The sequence below is a fragment of the Leptodactylus fuscus genome, chromosome 5 (genome assembly GCF_031893055.1).
Source record: "Leptodactylus fuscus isolate aLepFus1 chromosome 5, aLepFus1.hap2, whole genome shotgun sequence".
NCBI lineage: Eukaryota > Metazoa > Chordata > Amphibia > Anura > Leptodactylidae > Leptodactylus > Leptodactylus fuscus.
This window is the reverse complement of record NC_134269.1, coordinates 185673479-185700687: the sequence shown is the minus strand read 5'-3', so window position 1 is coordinate 185700687 and position 27209 is coordinate 185673479. Positions and strand designations below refer to the sequence as shown.

The window sequence follows — 27209 nt, the reverse complement described above, 5'->3', positions numbered from 1 at the left end:
GATTCATGTCCCTCCATCTCTGCCCCCAGTGTCATGCCGTCCTCTCCTTCATCTGCCCCCAGTTTAACGTTCCACATTACACTTACCTTCTCCTTCGTTCCCCCGCTGCTCTCTGCGCGCCTCTCTCTCTTACTGGCGCACAGTTGAAGACGCGATGTGACGTCATCACATCGCCTCTACACTGCCGGTTAGCCGGCGGCAGCGGTGAAACGAGGAGCAGACACAGGTCAGCTCCTCGCTTCAGCCACATATGTGTCAGCGAGAGAGGCCGCAGCTGCGAAGCGAGGAGCTGACACATACAGTCCTATGAAAAAGTTTGGGCACCCCTATTAATCTTAATCATTTTTAGTTCTAAATATTTTGGTATTTGCAACAGCCATTTCAGTTTGATATATCTAATAACTGATGGACACAGTAATATTTCAGGATTGAAATGAGGTTTATTGTACTAACAGAAAATGTGCAATATGCATTAAACCAAAATTTGACCGGTGCAAAAGTATGGGCACCTCAACAGAAAAGTGACATTAATATTTAGTAGATCCTCCTTTTGCAAAGATAACAGCCTCTAGTCGCTTCCTGTAGCTTTTAATCAGTTCCTGGATCCTGGATAAAGGTATTTTGGACAAACAATTCAAGTTCAGTTAAGTTAGATGGTCGCCGAGCATGGACAGCCCGCTTCAAATCATCCCACAGATGTTCAATGATATTCAGGTCTGGGGACTGGGATGGCCATTCCAGAACATTGTAATTGTTCCTCTGCATGAATGCCTGAGGATTTGGAGCGGTGTTTTGGATCATTGTCTTGCTGAAATATCCATCCCCGGCGTAACTTCAACTTCGTCACTGATTCTTGAACATTATTCTCAAGAATCTGCTGATACTGAGTGGAATCCATGCGACCCTCAACTTTAACAAGATTCCCGGTGCCGGCATTGGCCACACAGCCCCAAAGCATGATGGAACCTCCACCAAATTTTACAGTGGGTAGCAAGTGTTTTTCTTGGAATGCTGTTTCTTTTTGGACGCCATGCATAACGCCTTTTTTTATAACCAAACAACTCAATCTTTGTTTCCAAAATGAAGTTGGCTTCTCCAAATGTGCTTTTGCATACCTCAGGCAACTCTATTTGTGGCGTACGTGCAAAAACGGCTTCTTTCTCATCACTCTCCCATACAGCTTCTCCTTGTGCAAAGTGCGCTGTATTGTTACCGATGCACAGTGACACCATCTGCAGCAAGATGATGCTGCAGCTCTTTGGAGGTGGTCTGTGGATTGTCCTTGACTGTTCTCACCATTCTTCTTCTCTGCCTTTCTGATATTTTTCTTGGCCTGCCACTTCTGGGCTTAACAAGAACTGTCCCTGTGGTCTTCCATTTTCTTTCTATGTTCCTCACAGTGGAAACTGACAGGTTAAATCTCTGAGACAACGTTTTGTATCCTTCCCCTGAACAACTATGTTGAACAATCTTTGTTTTCAGATCATTTGAGAGCGGGCTGTCCATGTTCGGCGACCATCAAACTTAACTGAACTTGAATTGTTTTGTAGAAAGAAATGGTCCAAAATACCTTCATCCAGGATCCAGGAACTGATTAAAAGCTACAGGAAGCAACTAGAGGCTGTTATCTTTGCAAAAGGAGGATGTACTAAATATTAATGTCACTTTTCTGTTGAGGTGCCCATATTTTTGCACCGGTCAAATTTTGGTTTAATGCATATTGCGCATTTTCTGTTAGTACAATAAACCTCATTTCAATCCTGAAATATTACTGTGTCCATCAGTTATTAGATATATCAAACTGAAATGGCTGCTGCAAACACCAAAATATTTAGAACTAAAAATGATTAAGATTAATAGGGGTGCCCAAACTTTTTCATAGGACTGTATGCGGCTGAAGCGAGGAGCTGACCTGTGTCAGCTCCTCGCTTCCCGCTGCCGCCTCTCTTGCTGACACATATGCGGCTGAAGCGAGGAGCTGACCTGTGTCAGCTCCTCGCTTCGCCGCCGGCTACCCGGCAGTGTAGATGCGATGTCAGCTAGAGAGGCGGCAGCGGCGAAGCGAGGAGCTGACCTGTGTCAGCTCCTTGCTTCAGCCGCGTGTTTAACTCAGATCTGCGTCCTCTGGACGCAGATCTGAGTTGAAACAAACAGGACATACAATGACTGCTGCCGGCGCCAGGAGGCCCTGGCCCCCCCAATTTTTAAATTTGGCCGGGCCCCTGACGCCAGTAGCAGTAGTACTGGCCTATCGGCGGCCCTGGGGGGTGTCTAGTTTAATATAACTTTAGCGGTGCCTGAATAGCCTTTTTAAAGGCTATAAAGTCCCCATGCGGAGCCAAATGACAGAGACCTGAACGCTATGAACCTAGCATAATAGATCAGTAAAATACAGGTTGCCGTTGATACCCATGGTACAAGGCTTGTGCCCGCTGTACCTCAAGCAGCAGCCAGGACCATTTTATTAGGGCCCCGCATACATCATCAGCCTAATGCTGAATAGCTTCATGCTCCACTATTGGATTCAACCTCCTAAATTGAAATGGCTACCTGCTGGATAACACCGGATGCAGACTGGCTGAGGGGGCCCCTGGCTACCATAGGGCCTGGCGGGGATGCACCATTTGCCCTATGGCGGTGGCCTGTAATCTGTTCTGTGATACAAAGACATTCATCTGAAATGTTGGTTGCTGTTGGTAACGACTCTGTTGTTTGTGCCCTAGTTTGGATAGATTCTACTCTATTGATGAGTTCTGTGATGTTGTCATAAGAATAAGTTTATTAACCAGGACTGTACATGGGCATTAGGGACTAGGAGGCTGCCGTGCGGGGAAACTCCTCCAGTCTGGACATGTCTGCCCTGCTCCGTGCCCACTGACACACACACCCTGCCCTCGGGGCAGACACTGCAGGTGGGCCCTCTCCTCAGCTGCCGCCCCCTCAGCCACCAGCCATCTAACTGTTCTGAGGAACATCTGGGCAGTTCCACGTCACTGACTTGCAGGAGCTCGCAGCTGATTGGCTGAGGCTACGGAGCGATCCCATTGGCTAAGCGGAGGGATGCGTCAGGCGCCACGTCTGCAGCGGCCACAGAGTGAAGTGTGAGAGGTAACGAGCAGCGGCGGAGGGAGACACGGACCGCGAGGGGAAGGTGCGTGATACGGCGGGAGCTGCTGCTGCTGAGGAGCCTGCGGATACCTGAGAGCGATAGGTGAGGGCCGCGCCGTGTGTATTGTGTGCAGGGGGTGTGGAGCACCAGTGCAATAACAGTGACGTGTCTCAGGTGTAAATCTCAACGGGGACTTTATGGGGTCTCATTAGTCATTTGGACTGTGGGCTGTGAAGGGTTAAACTGGTGCATTTCTAGGTTTCTTTGCATTATAGTTGTTGCACCTGACTGGTAGGTATCGGTTGGTTGCATCGCTACGTTGCGGTTTTTATAGTAACTTTTTGCACCATTCAAAATAATTTTCCACTGTTGCAAGCTATTACCATCCAATATGACCGCCATAATGTTGTATATCATAGTATTCATGTAGGGATGGACATATACCAGGCGTAGATGGCGGTATCTATTACATCCATAGTATTGTGGTGGGTATACGGAAAAATAATACGCACAAAAAAAAATTGTTGCAAAATAGGTTACGTTGCCTGTTTCCATTGATGGCAATTTTTAGCTGTAAGGATTGATTACGACGCTTTCATCCATATTTTCGTGCCATCTGTGATTATAACCAGGTGAGTTGATAAGAATATTCTTGAAGGTTCTGGATATGGGTCATGAGACCTAGATGAGCGCCAATGGTGTAGACCTTGTGAATATGGCGCCATATGTGTGTTTTTACCAATGGACAATTTCTATTGGAGAGAAATGGTGGCATGCCGGTCAGACTTTGGCTAGATCCAGACCGGGTGGCAATACCCAAATGTCTAAGGTTCTACAGAGCAGGACTCCATCCTATTCAGTACAACCCCAGGCAGTCTGGACAATGTGCACATTATTATATGGATTCTATAAGGTAGCTATGAAAATTTCCTTTTTGGACTTTATTGGGACTTTTTTTGGATGAATACTGACGATCAGTCCCAATATGAATAGAGAGGATCTAATATTACATGGGCTTGTGCAGCCCTGACATGTGATACATACACACACGTGTCCACTTGTGTGTTTGTGGTGCTGTATACACAGGTCTACATTATATGATGACACTTATGATGTATATGCTTAACCCCTTCTGTGTCTTCCTTCAAAACTGACCTGTGACTGCCCCCTCCCTTAGTCCACGTTGTACCTGTGGGTGTTGACTGGTTGACAACACTCTTGCATCATTTGCCTTAGGGGTTGTCGCACTGCAGTCAGGTCGCATGCAACTTTTCAGGCCCCATGGTTAGATGGCAGCTTGTGTTGCACTACAGTGAGTGCCAAATATGTTGTGCGACTTCTTTGCAACTTCATGTTTTAGAGCTGTAGCCAAATTTCTGGTGAGTTGCATTTGCATGTGAATTGTCTTAGTCTATGATTGCATAGTCATGTCTGACCTGCCTACTGCGGGCAAATATCCAACAGGTTAGACTATCGTGTTACAGGAGGTTGCGATACATGACCTAGGCATTCACTTGAAGTTATGTTGCAGTGGGCCATTGCGCCCCTACATCACTTTGTCGCTCTAGTCTAAGGCTGGGGTTACATGGCAACTTTCCTCACATAACCAAAGATTGCCAGATCACCCTGAGATTCTTTTATCGACATTAGTAAATGGAGCCATATTGTAGCCCCTAATGTGCCGCAAGCTAGGGGTCGCAATGTGACTCCATTCTCTAACATTAGTCGCATGGTGTCTTGGTGATTTTTGGTTATGTGATGAAAATCACTGTGTAGCCTTAGCAACGATTCTGCTAAAAAATGGCGTTACACGTGATCCGCTGCAAAGTTTTGGTGTCAGTATTTACGTATGGGGTCACAGGACAAGGACTTATGGTAGTCCCCTGATTTTTGCCACACATTCCCTGGAACCCTAGCCATGCCCCGCCATGATGACAATGTCCGTGTCTGTGCATTCTTCCATTGTAGCGAGCTTCCAGATGTGAGGCTGCGCACTCGCCATCTGGCCCTAGTGTAATATTCTCCATTCAGCAGCTGCAGCCCTATATAACTGGATAAATATTTTGCACACAGGCGTATAATTTGGGCTGGCTTCCTTCCAGGTGTTGTGAATTGTTAAAATGCACCTAAGTGACTTGTAAACTTCTGCAGTAGCTAAAGGGGTTAATTCCTCAGCACCTGAGTATTTAAGGAAGGGGGATAATGGATCTTTCTGGAGCAGGGTGGAGCCTCTGGCTGGCGGCGCAGGCACGGTGTCTGTGGATAGAGGTGAATTGTTCTCCATCCCCCGGGATGACATGGAAGTGTTGCTGCTGTAGAGCGTGGCGGGGCTCCCAGGGATCAGGTTTAAGTCTCTGCCACGTCACGGGAGTGGAGAAAAGCCTTGCTGTCCTGCAGCCTCCTCCCTCCGCCTCCTCTGCTTTTGTTCTGTGGCTTTAAAAACATGATCATATCAAAGTACAGTGCCCACAGCGGAGCGGTGCCAGCCCCGGGGGCTACAGTCAGTGCCGCTGGTTTGCCTGTGCAATATACATGGCCTGCTCTATCCCTTCCATGTAGGCGGTGAAGTATTTTTAGTTAGTAGCAGGATGTGGGTGTAGTAATACCCAGGATAGTCAGATCTGTTATTCCCATTTTATGGGATCCACGCAATCCTCAAGACGCCCTCTACTGGCAAGTACTACATAGCTGGGAAAGCTGGGTGACTGTTAATATGGCTGCTATGAGGATGTCCACCCAGCTTTCCCAGAATACTAAAGGGCAAATGTATCTAGTTATTCTATCATGGGATCAACTGCTTCCCTGCAGATGCATGATTGTTCAAGCCTTTCAGGACTGTAAGAAAGCTGGGTGACAACCATTTTAGCCGCCTCAAGGGTATTGTCCATGCATGCAGGATTTGTTTAGTTATACCGTCCTATAGTACTTTCAGCAATATAGATGTATGATTGTACAAGACTGCCCTTCAGGACTGTGGGAAAGCTGGGTGATGTCCATTATAGCCATTGTGTCAGTGGTCTCCTTTTCCCATACTCCTGAGTGTCAAATCTACCTATTTATGTTGTTATATAGAATATGAGTTATCTTGTGCTTATCTGTAGCAGCACTTCTATATAAATTTGCCACTTAGGACTGTAGGAAAGCTGGGTGGCAATCAGTATGGCCACTCTACCAGCTAAACCAACTTTCCCAGACTCTTGAATGACATATCTTCTTAATTATACTGTCATGGGAACAACTGCAGCCCTGTAGATGTATGAATATACAGATCTTACTTTCAGGACTGCAGGAAAGCTGGGTAATGACTGATAAAGCCGTTGCTGATGTGTAATCCTCAGTAACAAATCTACCTAGTTATGGTGATTTGGAAATACAGTGCTGCATCTTTTGCTCCTGTATAGCCACTCTACTGTACATATTGTTCACTCAGGACTGCAGGAAAGCTGGGTGACGACAGATGTAACCATTGCGTCTTTTAAATGCTTCTGAGTAGCCAGCCCACCTAGTATTAGGCATCTGGGTATGCATTGCTGCATCCTTGGCTCCTCCATATGCACATAGGTTCACTCACTCACTCAATCTGTACAGGACAGTAGGAAAGCTGGGTGACTTCCAGTATGGCTGCAATAAGGGGGTTCACCTTACTTTCCCATTCTCCTATGTTGCTATGGGATCTGGGGATGCAGTGCTGTACCTCTATAGTTTCCTTACTATAAAGATGTTGAATTCAGGATTGCAAGAAAGCTGGGTACAACCAATATAACTTCTGCAGGGATGATGCTTATTCCTATACTCCTACTTGGTATAGCGACCTAGTTCCGTGTGGGATCTGAGAATCCATTGCTGTATCCTCTTTAGGCACATTACTGTGTGTAACTGCCATTCATGAGATTAGGAAAGCAGGGTGACAACCAATAGGGGCTTAAGGCTGTTGATCTCTCTTTCTCAGACTCCTGAATGGCAAACCTGCTTATTTACGTCACTTTCACTGCATCCTTTATAAGTGTACAGGTCTGCCATTCAGGATTCTGGGAAATCTGGGTGACAGCAAATATGACCACTAAAATGGTGGTTACTTAGCTTTCTCAGACCCCTGAATGAAAAATACGCATAGATTTATTGTCCTGTTAGTGCAAGAGATGCAGGTCTGCTGATTAGGACCCCAGGAAAGCTGGGTTGTAACAATTATCACCACCGCAGGGCTGTTTACTTAAGTTTCCTAAACCCCTGAAGGAATAATCTGCATAGTTATTTCTGCTATTGAACTACATTTCCCATCATCTCCCCAGGGCTGGAGATGGTTCGAATAGACACCAGACAGGTTGTGACGTGAGCCGGCGAGGGGTGGTAATTATGTATATCTGCTCCTGGGAAAGCTTGGTGTCAACCACCCTACATCCCTGCTGTACATCACACAGGAGCAGTATGTAGTTGGCATGTAACATGTAAGCGTGTTGTCAGCCTGTAAGTGTCTGCGCAGTTTGTGTACCGCCAGCGTCTCTGGGGGGCAGCGATCTGCAAGCAGCAATTTAGTCACATCTCAGTCTTGCAAGTGTTTGCATAATGTGGCTCTATAGTGAATAATTATGACTTGTTATGTTCCTCAGGCACAATGAACCACACGGAGAAGTCAGAAGAAGACGTTCCTGCCTATTTGCGGGACGAGGCGCCCGAGGGTAAGGACATTTTTACTCTACGTGATTGTCGTATTGTTATCAAGGCATCTCACGATGGAACTGACTTGATAAATACAGGGAAATTCTTGAAGTCTGTTTTTGGCGTTTACGTTACCGTATTCTGGGCCAAATTTAACAAAAGTTTGCAATGTTTGATAAATCTTTAACACTTTTCTCCACTTTCTATGTCATATACCCTACTTGGGGTGAGGTTGTGACAATATTTGAGGCTTCTAAAAAGTTCCATATAGTAAATCTGATGTCAATCTCCCCACCAGGCAAAGAATGCCATTTTCCCACCCATTATAAAGTGGACTGAGAATAAAAATGCAAAATGTAGTAACCTTTTTCGCCGAATAAATCTAAAGTTGTGATTTTCGATGCCAGAGATCTGGAGCGCAGGGTTTCACAAAGTTCCCGTTCTATATAGTATGCCTTGGACCCCAAAAAGACCTTAACAGTCTCTGCACCCCAGACTTTTGTAGGGAGTGGTATAGATTGGAGAGGGTTTGACTGCTGGGGGTTCGAGAATGGGACGTTTTGCACCCTAGTATGAGTGAAGCGCTGGTCGGAAAGCTGTGCTCCTGCGCCATTTATTTCAGTGGGGTCATAGATGGCTGAAGTACAAGGCCCTGTGCATATGGGGTAAGGCTACTTTCACATTGTTCAAGGCCAGTGTCCACTAGACCAAAAATTCCTGCAAGCACGACTCTACCATCTTGCAATAATATTAATAAAAATAATAGACACACGACGGACCCCCTTATAGTACAAGGGGTTCCTTGCTCTTTGTTATTAGACAGACAGCTTTCCTGTTCTGTTCCTGCGGTGGACCGGAAGAGGGGAAACTCTAATACAGATGTGAACATAGTGTATCTTGTTGTAACCAGAGTACCCCTTTAAGCATATGTTGTGTACATTCTTCAGGATTCTGAAGCGTGCTGTACACCCTAGATGGCTGTCAGCAGAACACTCATTTGACCAGCAGTGCCCCCATCCCCTCCCATATAACAATGCTCTGCCAGACATCCCTGGCAGCAGCTTATCTAAACCTGCATGTGTTGGGTGAGGGTTAGGACACAAATTACACTTGACTTGCTGACCATCTAATACAGATAATATGGAATTCTTGGCTGAAATATTTTAAAGGGATTCTATTATTAGAAACCCTTTTTAAGCTAAATACATGAAATGTTATTCTTTTACCTTTATTATGCTGATCTGCGCCGTCGTTCTTTAGAAAGATCTTTCTTCTTCATGCAAATGAGTTTTCTCGCAGCACTGGGGTCGGTCCTTCGGCCATTTTCTTGTGGCCTTTCTGTATCGGCCCACAGGAAAATGGCCGACGGACATGCGCAGTCGGCGCTTTTGGACCCAGAGCAGGAGATCGAGAGAAGAAGGCGGTGAAGAAGACTCGCTGTCGTCCCCAGTGCTGCGAGAAAACTCATTTGCATAAAGAAGAAGGAAGATATTTCTAAGGGATGGCGGCACGAATCAGAATAATAAAGGTAACAGAAGAATAACCTTTCTTAAGGCTATTCCTACGTGTAATTAGTTTAAAAAGGGTTTCTAATGATGGAATCCCTTTAAGAGTAGAAAGGATGGCACAAGTTGGATTTCAGCATGCTGGATCCTTCATTCTCAAGGGAGATGAACTTTGGTCAGAGATGTCCTTCAGACACTCAGCTGTTTGCAAAGGCTGCAGAATTAAGGTGAGCGCTGAAGCCACTTCAGAACTGACCAATCACAGCACCGTACATTGTATGGTGGCTTTGCTGAGCAACAAAGCTTAACACAGCTTGAATTGGACGGAATTGCTAATAGGTTATGTGACTGAATGTGACATCACATGGCCTGTAAAGGAGAAGCGGTGATAAGAGAGCTCTGCCATGGGGATCTGGGTGTCTGACCCCTGGGGTCTGTTTGTGTATGGATTGGTAGTGCACATGTGACCACCATTCACTTATGTAAGGACAAGCACTAGAGTTGGCTGTTTCTGACAGTTCCATAGAAGTGAATGGAGCAGTAGTCACACATGTCTGTCAGTAATCCAACCATTCAGGGGACCAGGGGGTCCTAATTTCAAGAAGACTTGGGGTCTCAGCGGTCTGATATCCTGATCTGACACACATTCCCTAATCTGTAGACAGAATAAGTCTTGCCAGTGGGAAAACCACTTTGTTTCAGTCACACTTGCGCCTGGTGTCCGGTGTGTGCATTCCACCCGATTTCCATCCTCAGCCCCGGCGAAACTTGGCAGGAGACGGAAACCCGCGGTCAGTTTTAAAACCCATTCACTTGAATAGGTTTGTAAAGGTGACCCCCTGCGGCTTGTCTGCGGGGAAACCGTTTTTTAGTCGGATGCAAAGTCCTGCATGTCCGACTGAAAAAAAAAAAAAAAAAAAACTGTTTCCCCACAGGCGGATACCGGCGGTCACCTTTATAAACCGATTCACATGAATGGGTTTATAAAGCTGACCACCGGGTTTCCGTTCCCTTTCCAGTTTCGCCAGGGCTGAAGACGGAAACCCGGCAGAATGCACACACCGGACACAAATGTGAACGCCCCTTTAGGCTAAGGACCCACGCTGTGGGAACAACCACTGTAGAAATGAATAGCGGTTTTTTTCTGCAGCACTTTTCACTGAAAGTTTCAGCTTCAGTTATGCTTGTAGGGAAGACACTGGCATTTCTGTAAGTATTATAGACATGCTGCGATTTACAAAGATGCAACAGTTTTATGTAAATCGCTGCATTTTTGCTGCAGATTTTTATTTTCTTTTGCAATGTGTGATTGGGATCTGCCAAAATCCCATCCACTTTGGAAGGACTATAAAATGCTGCATTTCTTGCTGTTGCGTTTAGACTACATGGGGCCATGGCCTTAAAATGACTAAAGCAGGTGGAACCCTCTCAACAAGGGTTAACTTGAGCAAGCATCAGATCATTTGTAATGTGAAGAGCCTGCATTTGCTTTCGTGCCTCTGTCAGTATAGACACATAGGGAACAATGTTTGTCTTGTGCCTTTCTAGCAGGCTATATATATATGTGTAGGCTTGCAAACCAACATGGCCTACATTCCTCTTCACTGCTGTTTCAGCCTTCTGTCCTGCCCCCCATCTTTCTTTTGAGGGGTTTATTCAGTACGGCAATGTCTTATCCATTGTGCATTGTAAAACCTCACCTGGTGAAGACTCTGACAGCAGACACCACATGCCGGTCTCATGACCTAACATTACACGTCTGGAATATGAAAATAATCTGTGTTTACATAGACGGGAAATTGTTCCATTGCCGGCCACTGTGGCACGTACAGATACAATATCAGGTGTGATGGGTGACAGGGCTATTTTGGGCACCTAGATTACTGTATAAAATTCTGCAATGTAGTGGGCTACATTACTGGGTATACTCCTACAACGTTGATCCTAAAAAAATTCTGTATCACAGTGTATTTGATGTAAGGGGGTTTCCTGGAATTTTTAGGATAGGTTATCATTATATAGTCGCAAGGGGTACAACTATATGGGTTTCCAACCGATCTGCTAGTTCGACATTGCTGGTGGCTCTGGACATAATGCCAAGCACAGTGCATTGTTTAGTGGCTGTGCTTGGCATTCACTTGATGGCGACTGAGCTGCTTCTGTACTGTGTAACCGGTTGAACATGGTGTCATTGGCACAGGGAAGAGTTTGCAGCTCTCTTCAAACAGCTGATCGGCAGAGGTCCCCGATATCTTACGCCACTGACCATGTATTGATGACCTAGGCTATGGATAAGTCATCAGTATCCAAGTCCTGAAAAACCCCTTTAAATGGGAATCCAGGATTGTAGTAATGGACACCTCTCCATAGGATAAGTCATTAATATTAGATCAGTGGGGGTCTGCTATGTAGAACCTCCACCGATCTACAGGTTGAAGTGGTCATAACACTGTGACGTATTTATTGTTTATTTGTTTGTCAGACACAGCGCCACACATTTAGTAGTGTCTCTGCCTGGTATTACAACTTATTATACTTCTCTCCGATTCTGGAAAATAGGCTGGAGATTCATGTAGTACTAGGCACAGCCACTACAGAATGTGAGGCGCTGTGCCTAGTAATAACACACTTTAAAATAAAATTTGGATGTAAGGTCTCTGACCAAAAAAAAGGAACGACAATTTCAGGAAAAATCTATGTGTGAATCCACACTAGGGGTATGAAGCATGTCAGCTCCATTTCTATAAGACTTCTCCAGCTTTCAGGTTCAGGGACAGGAAGGGAGTGTCTGCCACCTGGTCTCCCCTAAAGAACCCCCCCCCCCATCCCTGACACTGTGCAGATAAATGCTTGGTTAACTACATAACTGAAGAGATTTGTCCTAGTGCGTATCTCATAGACAGTGCAGTTGTATTTACATGGCTTTCTTTTGGACAGATACACTGTGGGTTTTCAGCATATATGACATTTGTGAACATATCCTTAAAGGGGTTTTCTCACCAATATAACCATATTTAAACTAATTTATTCATTTTTGCAAATATAAATTATTTAAAAACAGATTTTCTCTCACCATCTTAGTGGTGACATCTCTTGTCTTGATCGATGGCCAATGGATACGACCATGAGTGCAGGGACTTTCTATGGTCTGGGACATGTCATGAATTCAGCCATAGCTTCCTTATTGTGGTCAGGCAGGGACACTACATGTATGACAAGATTACCTGGCCACAATAAGGAAATCATGGCTGGGTTTCTGACCATAGAAAGTTCCTACATTCATGGTCGTATCCACTGGCATCTGATTAAGACAAGAGATATCACCACTAAGATGGTTTGAGAAAATCTTTAAAATTCAGCAAAATTATTATTTTTGCTGAAAAAAAACTCCAAACCCTTAAGTTCAGTATGCTAATCTGGTTTACGGTTGTGCATCGCTCTCTCCTAGATAAAGGCTCTGGAGTTGCAGCTACCACGTTCCCTTGGCCTATAAATAAATCATGGCTGTTGCGGTCTGAAGTGCACGTTTATGGAGATGTCGCTGTTTAAAGCTCAGCGTACCCATTTATGCCTACAGTTCCTTTATTGGAGCTCAAAAATATATAACCTGCGGCATAAATGGGTTAAGGGGTCATTTCTGGTCATTTTGGGTTTATCAATTGATGACCTATTCTACGAATAGGTCATTAAAGATCGGCGGGGGTCCCACATATGAATCTCCTACTGATTTGGTTGGTTTAACAGACTGCAGAGATGGGATGAATGCTGCTGCCACCTCACAGAAAACCAAGCACCACACTGTATATTGTATAGTAACTATGCATGGTTCGGCTGCTCTATCCCAATCACTTGAATCCGACCAGCCATGTGACCAATGAACGTGACGTCACAGGGCCTGTGCAGAGGAAGCAGCACTCAGAGCAACACTACCCCTCAGACAACTGGTCAGCAGGGGCTCCATGTGTCATGACCCCAGTGATCTTCAGCTACCCACTGTCTTGTGTAGACTTGGAGGTTGTACCGTAACCAACACTTATCCTCTATCTTTAGGAAGGGGGACAATTCTCTGATAAGAATGGGGGTTTTGAGACCCTTCATTGGGAGTAAAGGTTTTGCTTGTGCGCAGTGACATTCATCCAGAGCTCAGCTATCTTTTGAGTACTGAGTGAGATCAATGCCCCATTCAGATGGAGGCATTTGGGGCCCATCCTTACATAAACAGTGCGACCCCACCCCCACCCCAAGCGATTACATATGTATCTCCCATCCTATGGATAGGTAATAGGTTTAAAGGTAGGGAGTGAAGACTTTTCACTGCGCGTTCCCTAAACTGGATAGACATCCTTGCTCTATAGAAGGGTAACCTCCATATTTCAGTCTTACTCCTGTCCCCCCTACTGATGCTCTAATTTTTGGTCACATGACTGACTCCGCTGTCCTCGATGTAAAAGCTTTTGGAGTAGAGCAGAGTTGGTGATATCACACAGAGAACAGCTGCCGCAGAGATATCAGCCCCTACTGACCTCTGCCGCTCTCCTTGAGGATGCCAAGGGACCCTCATGTATATCTTGTGCAGTGCAAGTACTGTGAAAATTTTTGCTCCCCACATAACTTCTTTTAGTAGACTTCCCCCCTTTAAGCCAGATTTTTATTTTACTGGAAAGTTCTCCAAGTCCCCCCACCCTTTTTGCAGTGACTGTGCTACGCAGTATAGCCGTCCAGGCGTGCAATCATTAAACCCATCCTGACAGACGTTATAATGGGGGCGCTGATGCACCTGCCATCTTCTGTCAGACCCGTCCCATATCACAGATCAGCGGAGTGCGGCGCCTGTATTATTGATGTGGCAGATGCAGACCTACTTTGAGGAATGGTGCGCTCTGCCCACAGATGTTAAGCAAGGCAGGTTCTGAGACGCCGGTGATTGAACTGGAGATGAAAGTTTGTAGGAAGAGCTCGAGGCGAACGACGAGCCGAGGAAGATTGCCGCCGTAAGAGGAGCAGCCGGCGCTCTCCATCTACTTTGATGTTAGCCGGAGTTTATCTTCCACTTCTAATGAGAAGTGTTTAGAAATCTGCAGAATGTGATATTGTCACAGCGGGGACGTAGCTGTGGAGGGAAGCGCCGCAGATGGGTGTTTATCCTTCTACTTGACTTTCTTGTAGTTTATGAAAATTGAAGGTCGCCATGAAATAATGTTCTGGTTTTATGAGGCTTGTGTACCCCAGCTGCGAACATAATTTTGTTTTTAGGTTTGGAGTTCTGCATTGATTGGTTTTGTACTTGTGCCCCTTGAAATCTGTAATAACTCTACACTACCTCCCCCTAGTTGTGGCAGCAGCAGACAGTTTAATCATTTTAAGGGATCATCTTATAAAGTGATGGCATAGCGCTACTTGACAACTGGTGGAGGTAAAACCTCCGGGGTCCCCATCAGTCCTGAGATGGAATGGCTGCAATGCTAGTTTCCCCTCTTTCTCTCCTGCACAGCTATACTCCGGCCACCTATTGTGAGACGTTCAGCCCAAAAGCTTCTCGGCGGTTCAATGTAACCTTAGGAAGGGAGCAAAAAATACAGCTAAAAATACTTTAAGGCCGGGGCCCCACTGGACACAAACTTGTCGTTTTACAGTACAGGCAAAGTGGATGGGATTCTAGTGAATCCCATATCCACTTTGTGATAAAAACCGCAGTGCGGCTATGCCGTGATGCCGGCATGTTTTTGGAAATCGCGGCATGTCAATTATAGAAATGCTGGCAGTTTCCCCATAGATATAATTGTAGCAGAAAGTCCGTGAAGGAAAACTCTGCAAACTTTCTGTTGAAAGCGCTGCGGGAAGAACTGCGATGCGTTGCCAATGAGATGTTGTGTTTTTTTTTTTTTTATGTCCCTTGTGGCCGTAGCCTAAAGGGGTTTTTGCATTATATAACTATATCAACAGGATAGGGGATAGGTGTCTCATTGCTGGGGGTCCGGTCACTGGTTTCCATAGTGATTTGGAGAGTAAGGGTCTGCATTCACTTCTATGAGACTTCTGGGATGCCGGCAGCACCTTTTAGAAGTGAATGATACAAGGTGTATGTAGGCATGGGATAAATGTCAGTATTGGGGGCTGGTGAGCCTTATCAAAACAGCATATTTTAAGGTTAGGCCATTAAAGGGAATCATATCACTTTTGAAAAAAGCATATCTTTACATAGCCTTTAGAAAGTCTATTCTTGACATACCTTTCATTCGTTAATACTCGCAGCTGTCTGTTAATTAAAGCGGTTTTTTTGATGCTAATTACTTTTCAGGGACCACCAGAGCCTTATCCCTGTTCCCCTGAGGCCTGGTTCATATTTACATCTGTAATCCGGTCGGGGGAGTTCGCATGGGGACCCCGCTCCCCCCAAACAGACTACTGAACACACTACCGAACGCATTGGCAAGCAGTGTGCAGTGAAAGAACATGGACCCCATAGACTATAATGGGGTCCATGTGCATTCTGCACGGTCATGCAGACAGGAAAGTAGAACGTGAACTACCTTTCTGTCTGCAGAGACCGTGCGAAAAGCACACGGACCCATTATAGTCTAGTTCCCTGAACGGATTACCGACGATGTGAACCAGGCCTGAGCACCGCTACGTCATCGGCTGCCTCCGTTTCTGACCGCCGTTTTTTTTTTCTTTTTTTAATACAGACGACCCCTCCTTCTACACCTCTTCAGTACTTCCAAAACGGCTAGTCACGTACAGTGCAATACGTGACTGGCTGCTCAGTACTCTTATACTGAAACCGGTAGAGAGAAAAGTCCTCCTTGCAGGACCTTTCTCTCTGCTGATTTTAGGCACGATCCGTGACTGAGTCTACAGCGCAGATGTGAATTGAGCCTTAGCTATGGACTTTGCTCCTTCCCCGATGATGATGATGATGCTTATTATTTTTAGAGAATTTGGCTATTGCTGAGTTGATATTCACTGAAATGCTATGGAAGAATAAAGGTTGGTTTGTACATAGTTGTCCCTCTTCACAAGGGCCTTTATGGTAATGAAACCAGACTGTTTAATTTGCTTAAAAATGTTGTTTTATAGTAAGAAAAAATCTAAAAATAAATAAATGCCTGACATGCTCTTTATATGTTTTGTGTAGAGGGGTCTCTAGCCTTTGGCTCTCCTCCTGTAGTGGAACTATTAACTCCCAGCATAGTTTAATATAATTGTCCATATTACACATTTTATATTACTTTTTTTTTTTTTTTTCCCCAGCCACAGTTAAAGACCACCCTCAAGCCCAGCCCGGCATGATCTCTCGTGTAACAGGGGGCATCTTCAGCATGACCAAAGGCGCTGTCGGTGCCACCATAGGTGGAGTCGCCTGGATCGGAGGCAAGAGTTTGGAAGTGACAAAAACGGCAGTCACGTCAGTGCCAAGTATAGGGGTTGGCATTGTGAAAGGCGGAGTGTCGGCGGTCACCGGGAGCGTTTCTGCAGTTGGTTCTGCTGTCTCCAGTAAAGTCTCTGGCAAGAAGAAGGACAAATCTGACTGAACCAATATTTATATATGTATTTTTTGTTTCTATGAGAACTGACGCAGCAGTGATTTGGTGGCTGCAGAACGGTTGAGCAAAAAAAAAAAAAAGAAAAAGAAAAAAAAGCACATCACAAAAGACACTTGTTTCTGTAGCGCTGGTGCGGTCCATCGTACAAGCAGATCGCAGGGGATCGCAGCAGTCGTGTAGTGAACACAGACTTTGAAGGGTTCATTGAAACTGCCGCGCAATTGTTACATTTTACTACATCAAATCTTGTGTTTCCATCGTGTTTTTCTTTAGGTTTTTTTTTATATATATAAAATCACAGCACATAGATTTGCCGCCTGGTACTTAGAGTATACGTTGTTTTATCCTATGGCACCTGAAAATCCACACCCCTTTTAATATATCAATGCAATTCGTCACCAGAAGGTGGCGTAAAGAGGTTCAAGTATATTCAAAATGTTGTTTTTGTATATGTCCAAAAATTTCAGCCATTTTCTGCTTTTTCGCCTCCCAAGAAGGTGCGTTTTGTTTCCCAATAATTTTGGATTATTCATATATGCTTAGTAGATAAAATATGTGACAGTGTTGTATGTGACCCCCTTCCCCTACCATGAACATGAGGGTAGGCAAACACCTTTAATTTATTAAGGAACCTTCTAGGTTCCAGGTTAATCTTTTCCTCCCACTTTAGTGCCTTATAGAGTGCCCTCAGGTACACGACGTAAATGTCGGTCTATGGTTTTAAAACCCACCGTTGCTTCGGTCTTTGCACATGGTTGACACTCCCTTTAAGATGCATTCTTTTTTCTTTATATGATCCCCCCCCCCCCCCCCTCCAAAAAGTGGTAGTTTACATATTTTTATACATTACAAGAAGCTTATTTTCTATATAAAGTATAATTGTTTGCTGTCTTTGGAAAGATATGAATGCTACGCAGATCCTAAGTGTAAGAATTCTGTACTAATCGCAGTTTTCTGTAAATTTCTCCCCCCTCCCCTTCTTTTTCCTACCCCTGTGTATTAATATACTTTTCAGATATTTACTTAGTCGCCCACCTAAACTGTGAATTATGGTGAGAGAGAGAAAACAAATAAACTTTGTGCCTAAATAGGTTTGTTTCAAGTTTTATTTTACACTAGCATCTGCCGTTAGCGTTGGCACTGAGCCGCATACATTTAGGCATTCCTCTTGGTTATGATCTCCCACACACCCCTTCCTGTGGCGCCCCCCCCTTTTGCGGCACCCCCTCCCACAGTGCTCCCCACACCCCCCTACTATAATATTAGTAGGATTATTAATATACCTCCTGGAAATTTAGGAATTGACAACGGAGTGTCATCGGTTGGGAGTGTGTCCCCATCCACAGTCCGATCAGTGCTAACGGTGAGAATATTTAGGCACACGCCCCTTTAACAAGGAAAATGGTAATGCCTAGTTGTTAATTTATACTTAAAGGGATTCTACCATTAAACTACTTTTTTTTCTAATTACCACGTCGGAATAGCCTTAAGAAAGGCTATTTGCTCCCCTGTATTGAACTGCAAGAGCGGCTACCCAAAAATGGTCGCCGGCTGGCGGCCTTTTATGGGTAGCCGCTCTTGCAGTTCAATACAGGGGAGCTGGCCGGCGGCCATTTTGGGGTAGCCGCTCTTGCAGTTCAATACAGGAGCTGGCCGGCGGCCATTTTGGGGTGGCCTCTCTATGCTCCTGTATAGAACTACAAGAGCAAGAGAAGCCAGAAGAGGCGGAGTTGCTGCAGAAGAAGGAGGCGGCGCAGGAAAGAGCTCTGGGCAGCAATGGGGACACGCTCATCGGTGTTTCAGCGCTGGGGCCTGCCCTCATTGCTGCGGAGAGCTCATTTGCATACCGGTTAAAACCGGTATTTCTATGGAACGGCGCGGCGGAGACCACGTCTAAAGGTAGGAGACGAATAGCCTTTCTTAAGGCTATTCCGACGTGGTCATTAGAAAAAAAGGTAGTTTAATGGTAGAATCCCTTTAAATTTGCAGGTGAAGTAATAGCTGCAGCTCTTCCTCTTTAGGCTGGCTGCTGTATAAACACAAGCTCACCATAAGCTCACAATGAAGTTAGAAAATGCTACCATAGAAAAAAAAAAATATTAAAAATAAGCAGTAACTAAACCACTTTTCGGAAGGATATGTTTCTACAAAATAGGAGCTGATACAAAAAACGTGAAATGTAAAAATGTCAGTGCACTTAGATCCTCATGTACAGCATTATTGTGAAGACAATAGTCTGTGTTGCAGGCCGCTCAATATTCCAAAATCCAGAATGGAAAGTTACTGTCATGTTACAGATAAAGTGAAATAGTCGGTCATTGAAGGTTTCCTGGAAGTCTCCTAGCTGATATTGTACTAGGTATTATTTCTCTCTACAATTTGTAGGCTCCTACACATTGGTTAGCTCGGTGCTGATGCTGCTGAAATCACAGGACTTCATTAGCAATCAAATATTCTCTAATATCTGCAAGTCTTGTCTGTTATTGAATGGCAGTGATAGGAAAGTCTTTGGTCATTTCAATGGAGCCTCCTTGCTCTTATTGCACTGTACACTCCTTTCCTTTCTACATTTTGTATGTTCCTATACACTGTTTGCGTCAGTGCTGATCTTTGTCTGATCGCCGACCTCCAGAATGTCATTGGACGGTGGTGATCTGCCGCCATGACAGCTAAGAGCCTATTGAAGGCTTCTAGGCTTGTCATTAGTATGGTTCTATTATACGTTGCAATAGGCAGTGTGTAATAGAAGTAAATGGTGGTTATTATTCACTGCAATACAATAGTATGAGCGATCAGACCCCCTAGGATTGACGTAAAAGAGAACTTTTTTTTTTTTTTTAATTATACAAAAACGGAAAAGTTCACATCAACCTCCTTTCCCTAAATCATATATAAAAAATAAACAAAAGTAATTACTTCGGGGTTCCCTGTGATCAATAATGCCTGAAATATTAGATTAAAATATTTATCCCATACATTGAATGACGTAGCAGGGAGGAAAATATAATATCAAAATAGCCAAATGACTTGTATATACTGTGTGTACTGTATCTGTGTGTAAATATATATATATTTATTTATTTTTCTCAACAACAAAAAAAGCGACCATATCATCAGACCAAATTGTATCAATAAAAAAAGTCATCTTGTTCTGCTTAATAAGACGCCATACCCAGTTCCATACTTGTAAATATGAAAAAAATTACAGGTGTCATAACATGGTGCACAAATTTTTTTATTTCTATTTTGTGACGTTTTCCATTTTTTAAAAAGGTATCAAAACATTACAAATACTATATAAATTTGGTATTGCTGTGAAACCACCAACCCGCTTTGTATTCTATTGCCTGGCGATGAGATGGAAGGGTTTGGTCATTTCTAAGGCTTAACAATTCCAACCTACCTGAAGTGTGTAGCAATGGCTTCAGACACCAGCAACTTAGTCCCATTTTCATATGAAGAGAGCTGCCTACCGTCACACATTCCTTGAAATCCTTCTTCGGGTCTCCTTTTCCCGCTCCTGGCTGTGTGCAGATCTGTCTTTGTAATCTTTTGTATTTTTTTCAGCTTTGTATTAATGTTCTCAGATGGATCTGTATATTGTCATAGCTCTGGTACATGGGGGCTTTGCTGTGCTCTCTAAATAGTATACTGGTTTTGGATTGCAGTCATCTGGAGGTGGGATCCCCCATTAGGGGTAGTTCACATGGAGTAAACTAGCGTGCATTTGTGCATGTAATTTTACACGTGTAAAAAAATACATGTGAAAATACACCTGTAAAATGTCATTGAAATCAATGGGAGTCTTATTTTACACGTGTAAAATTACACACCAAAATACACGCCAGTTTACTCCGTGTGAACTACCCTTAGTATGACTGATGGGCGGCATTACCGGAGTCTGCAGCTTTTACTAGTCATTTATTTAGACTATGTTCGAGGAGACCTCAATGTGGAAATACATGTTGGCTGATATAACGTCATACGTGATGGCCTGGGACAGATAGATATACCAGTCTTAATAAAGGCCTCAGCTGACTCTAACTGTGCCTGAATGAAGACGTTCCGGCTGTTAATAAATCAGGTGCCCGTCCCTGCGCCAGAACTGAAATCTCCACTAGTCAGGAAACTGCGCAGATTTCCTGTAAAACTCAACTGTGTTTCCTGTAGTGAGTTACAATAAATGTCGGCGGAGGTGTCCCCATCTTGCACCAGTCTACCTATCTGTCCAGTGGTAAGCGAGGTGCTGTACAAGAGATGGGTGGGGTGGGGTGGGGTGGGGGTGTGTGTATCTTTGATGCAAGAAAGGTAAGTGGGCCAAAGATGTGCCACTATTACACCCATCTGTGTCAGAAAACTGGTGTAAGTGGGTTGATAAATTCCATTAATTGAATTCACATGTCCAATATTTTTTTTTTTTTTTCAGAGTAAAAGTCCCCAGTATTGAGTTTTCCTCTGCAGACTTACGCTGGGTTCACACCTGCGTTCATGTCTCCGTACTATGGTTTCCGTCTTCTGCATGGCAGAAGACGAAAACCATAGACCGGGTTCGGCCGTGCGCGGCGGTGAGCGTTTTAGGCTCTCCGCCGCGAAACCGGATTTTTTTTATCCGGACACAGAGTAGTGCATGTCCGACTTTGTGTCCGGATTATAAAACCCGGTTTCGCGGCGGAGAGCGCAAAACGCTCACTGCCGCGCACGGCCGGACAGCTTTCTCACCCATTCAAATGAATGGGTGAGAGTCTCCTGCAGGCTTCCGTCTCCTGCATCTGTTTTATGCAGTAAACGGAAACCTGCAATAAGGACCGAACAACGCAGATGTGAACGAGCCCTTATACAGAAAAGCTTTTTTTTTTTTTTTCCTTCTTCTTCAAGCCTTATTCACAGGTCAATGATTTGCATGAGTAATTGTAGGTCGAAAGACAAAGCAGGTGCATTATTATACCTTCTCTCTGTGTAGTCTGTACTCCTAGTTTTGGCTTAAAGGGATTCTACCATTAAATCACATTTTTTATTGTTGACATGTAGGAATAGCCTTAAGAAAGGCTATTCTTCTCCTACCTTTAGATGCTTTCTCCGCGCCGTCATTCCGCAGAAATCCCGGTTTTCGTTGGTATGCAAATGAGTTATCTTGCAGCACTGGGGGCGGGCCCCAGTGCTCAAACAGTTCACAAACTTGTAGGCTTTGGCCAGAGCCGCCTGCAGCCATTTTCTTGTGGCCTGTGGGCATATGCAGTCGGCTCTGCCCAAGGCCTACAAGTTTGACTGCCTACGCAGGAAAAAGACTTGTGAAGAGGACGTTCCTGAAGAAGATGGAGGCGGCGCTGGAGAGTTCTCTCGCAGCATTGGGGACGCCCCCAGTGCTGCAAGAGAACTCATATGCATACTGATGAAACCGGGATTTCTACGGAACGGGGGCGTGGAGTTGGCATCTAAAGGTAGGAGAAGAATAGCCTTTCTTAAGCTATTAGGCTATTCCTACATGTCAACGATAAAAAAATGTGATTTAATGGTAGAATCCCTTTAAAATAACTAAACAAAACACTAGTGTGTGAATAAGGCCTAATTGTTTTGAGCCACCTAATGTCTACATCCTGGTCCTCAATGGGAATTGTCCCTTTTTCTTATCTGTAGGACATAAATCTGCTTTATGTATATGGCCAATCCACCCCTGAACACCTAAAATGTGCCGTGGGCCCACAATCTCGCGTACTGATCCTACTCACAGCTGCATCTGCTTCCCCTTCTGCCCTCCAATGACCCCAGCGGTGTGATATGAGATGCAGAAGGTTAGTAGTGGGGATTGATAAGTAAACAGGTAATGGCCATTTAAAAAAAAAAAAAACAAACGCCCCTAAGATCCCGGGCCCTGTGGCAGCCGCTGCTGCTGCTACCGTGGAACTTACACCACTGACCTGTCTCTATACTTTGCTGCCACTAGGGACCATGAAAATGAGGGTTAGAACACACATGTGGATATCTGAATGTTGTGTAATGGCGAAATAAAGGAGACGACACATAGTTACTGTCTAATAATAATTAGTGATTATTTCTAACAATTAATATTATTACAATCATTACTACTGTCTCAGGGAAAAATAACGCTAAACTACATCCCTATCCCTAAAGCTGTTGATCCAGAAGAAGGCGAAAACCTCTGGACACGTTCAGCCAATTTGTGTCACGGGGAAAATTCCTTCTTGACCCCGGGAAAAGGCGATCAGTCCGAGGACCCCGGATCAAAGCTGCTGATTCCTATTGTAAGTTATTACTATACTTAGTTATCCTACATACTGATATAATATTTTTGTTGCTTTTTTAGATTATTATAACATTCTACTATGTTTACTTTTATTACTATTCTATTAGTACTCTTAGTATATTATCTTATGTATATATTTGCTACTATTATATTATTACTATCATTACTAATATTTTTTATAATTCTACTATGAACTCTAAACTACATCCCTATCCCTAAAGCTTTTGATCCAGAAGAAGGCGAAAACCTCTGGACACGTTCAGCCAATTTGTGTCACAGGGGGAAAATTCCTTCTTGACCCCGGGAAAAGGCGATCAGTCTTAGGACCCCAGATCAAAGCTGCTGATTTCTATTAAAAATATTATCTGTATTAAGCAAATTATTATTTTCTTATTAATAACTAGTACTATTTTATTATCATTATTACTAATAATTCTATTGATACATTACTATAACTAGAAATTATGGAAATAATATTAATATATTATGATAAATTCTAATTATTGCTATCAATATTACTCTAATTATATATTACTCTATCTATAAGTTCAGTCTACTACTACTACTACAGTTTTTTTGGGGGGTTTGCTTTTATTATTTGACTACTTTTATAATATTACTGTTATTATTGCTATTCTATTTTTGGGGGGATTTTTGTAAATTATTACTCCTAAAATTACTGTTTTTATTGCTCTCATAATACATTAAGTCCTATCCCTAAAGCTGTTGATCCAGAAGAAAGCGAAAACCCCTGGACATATTCGGCCAATTCATGTCACAGGGGGAAAATTCTTTCTTGACCCCGGGAAAAGGCGATCAGTCCTAGGACCCCGGATCAAAGTTGTTATAGTTAATAGCTAATTAACCTTAATTATGAAATTATTACATACTATTTTATCTAAGATTATTATTATACTATTACTATTATGATTATTCTATAATTGGGCTCTAATTACTATGACTTATTAATGTGACTATAACTAATATTGGTTTAGGTGCTGCTGGTATTACACCTTGGAGGGCTTATACATTACCTGCTCCAGGGATAGAAGAGAAGGTTTCCTATTATATTCTTCTCTCCTCCGAGCCTCGTGTGGATATAGTGGAGGAGGGAATGTCGGTGAGTCATTGCTCTTCTTTCCTGACTCTGGTCTTGGGGTTTCACGCTGGTCTCTCCCTCATTCCTTGTCTCTTCATCTTCCTTCTTCTTCTTCCTCTTCATCTCTTCTTCCTCATCACTGGACGTCTTAGGGGTCTCCTCCTCTTCCTTTTCTAAATGCTTCCTCTTCATCTGACACTTTTGTCCTTCTTTTTGCATCTTCTTTGTCTCTTCCTCCTTCTTCTTCATCTCTTCTTCCTCATCACTGGACGTCTTAGGGCTCTCCTCCTCTTCCTTTTCTAAATGCTTCCTCTTCATCTGACACTTTTGTCCTTCTTTTTGCATCTTTTTTGTCTCTTCCCCCTTCTTCTTCATCTCTTCTTCCTCATCACTGGACGTCTTGGGGGTCTCCTCTTCCTTTTCTAAATGCTTCCTCTTCATCGCTTCTTCTTCATCACTAGACGTCTTAGGGGTCTCCTCTTCTTTTTCTACATGCTTCCTCTTCAGCTGACACTTTTGTCCCTCTTCTTGCATCTTCCTTGTCTCTACCTTCTTCTCTTTGTCCAGCTCAGGTTCTTCCTCATCCAGGAACGGTAGGAATATTCTGTAATGAGCGAGGATTTGACCATGTCTTGGAATCCTTTTTGGCTCTTCTTTCTTCTCTTTGCGCAGCTCAGGTTCTTCTTCATCCAGCGGAAAGGGCAGGTATTTCTTCTGAGCTTTGCGGTTGGTTGGGCTGCATCTTGAAGAGAGGTGACGGGAGGAACCTCATGGAATATTCGAGGATTTGTTCATTTCTCTGCTCCATGTTGAAGGTAAAAGCTGAAGAGAGAACAAAACCAGATAATGGGATCAGTCATAAGATATACAGTAACTTTTATGCATAAAAAAATTACAGCAAAATTTGTTTAATCCACCATCAATGCAGCCTGCTAGGTGCTGGATTATCAGATATGCTGGGTTATAGGATTGGCATTAAACACATATAAATAAACAATCAGTTTCATCAATGAAATTATGGAGCTAAAAATACTCACTTGAGAAGGGTCCCAGTCCATATACGCGCTCCTGGCGGCGGTAGATGTACTAAGGAGAAGAGAATACAGTAAGTGTCATTTATCAGGGATGGTGCAGAGGACAATAGGAAAAGGGATCAGGTTATAATGAAGACACTAACCTCCATATATCTGCGATCCATATCTATCCAATCCGTAGCAAAATCTGTAAACTCAAAAACAGACTTAGTCACAGATCTGATAAAGACTCAAACACTGAAGCTTTCCTCGTGTCCTGATAGGGGGTGTATGTTCAGGTGTAATTCTCCTCAGTGTCTTACAAACACCTAGAAATACTCCTCAGTGGCCCTCACACACCTAGAAATACTCCTCAGTGGCCCTCACACACCTAGAAATACTCCTCAGTGGCCCTCACACACCTAGAAATACTCCTCAGTGGCCCTCACACACCTAACAATGGCCCCAGTACAGCTCCGCAGTGGCCCCCAGATCATATTAGGACACAGATAATGTTGAATTAAGACATGCGACCATCTTCCCACCAGGTTGCTGCGGCACTGTTTGGAAATCTCTGCAGAAACATAGTGTATAGTCTACTAGGATGGGAGCCAGGGCCGCACCTCTAATGAGGTGAGGCGACGGCTTCAGGCGGCACTTTGTAGGGGGCGGCAGCCAGGGCAATTTTATTTTATTTTTTCTAAACTAGCGCAGGAGAGGGCTGCCCCGAAAACAAACCGAGCGGCCGGGCGGACCTCTCTGTGCTAGTTTAGACCTCTGCGGCTCTCCTGTCCGGTCTCTACAGTCACAGCCGTATCCACCGTCTTCTCCAACTCCTGAGGCTTACATCCTGCAGTGAGATCCGGACACTTGCTTCCTTGGATGGGACTGCGCTGCTGAGCTGCTGCCTCTTGTAACCAGGGCACACACTTGGCAAAGAAGCCAGTCCCATACAAGGAAAGCAAGTGTCCGGATCAGGACTAGATCGGCAGCATAAATCACTTGCAGATGGAGGGGCTGCCGATTGCTGCTTGTAAAAGTTTCCCCGCACTGAGCAGCTTCCTGTTCGCCCCTCCCCCCAGGATCGGAGTGTGAGGGGAGACATCATCTGCGATTAAATGCTTTCTCCACTGCCAGGAAGAGCTGTACAGGAGCCTTCTCCCATGTCCTGTGCACCCATCAAGACACCCAAATGTCAGTACTTGTATTTGTGTACATTATGTGTTTTATATACTGTGTGAGTCCTGTATGTGTGTAGATAGGTGTGTGTGTATATGTTGTATATGAATGTATGTGTGTGAATAGGTGTGTATATCTGTAAGTTTATACAGCATATCAATATCTATCTATCTATCTATCTATCTATCTCTCTATCTGTGTTTCCTTCCATACATGTCTACTATTACACATTAGGCCCGGTTCCCATCTGCGTTCAGGTTTCCGTTCATGTAGTCTGCTTGGGGACCCCCCAAACAGAAACCTATACACATTAAAAGCAGTAACCTTCAGGAATCCTGTGGGCCCCATAGACTATAATGGGGTCCATGTGGTTTCCACACAAAAAATGTGGAGAGAAAAGTGCTGCTTACTGGACTTTTCTCTATACATATTTCATGCAGATAGGGGAACAGAGTGGCCCAAATGCAGATGTGAATCGGGCCTCTGTATTTTGAGATATTAAAGGGGTTGCCCAGGAATAACAGTTCCCTGCAAGGAGGTTGGGGAAGGGGAAAAATAAGAAAAAGTAAACTTGTACTCACCTGTCCCTGATGTCTCCAGCGGCGCGGACTTTTTCTGGCAGAAGTCCTTGCTGCACATGACTGGTGAGGCCGATCAGCAGCCAAAGGAAAGGGCACGTCACAGGTGACATATGTGACATCTCAGTTCCTTTCTTTAGGCTGCTGTGGCCCCTGATTGGCCTCATTGTTTAGTTGTGGTGAGGGCAGTCGCTGGAGTAGACAGGGGAGCAAGGACCAGGGACAGGTGAGTGTGGGTTTTATTTTTCACTTTCCCCGGCCTCT

The 27209-nt window shown here is 44.2% G+C and overlaps 1 protein-coding gene across 1 annotated transcript; it reads left to right on the top strand.

Annotated features, from left to right (window-relative positions):
• Positions 1–3060: 3060 nt before the first annotated feature.
• On the top strand, positions 3061–17803 carry TMEM263 (transmembrane protein 263). Its single transcript, XM_075276387.1, has 3 exons — positions 3061–3211; positions 7717–7785; positions 16522–17803. The coding sequence occupies exons 2-3, from the start codon at positions 7722–7724 to the stop codon at positions 16800–16802; spliced, it is 345 nt and encodes a 114-aa protein (XP_075132488.1). The 5' UTR covers positions 3061–3211; positions 7717–7721; the 3' UTR covers positions 16803–17803.
• Positions 17804–27209: the final 9406 nt, after the last annotated feature.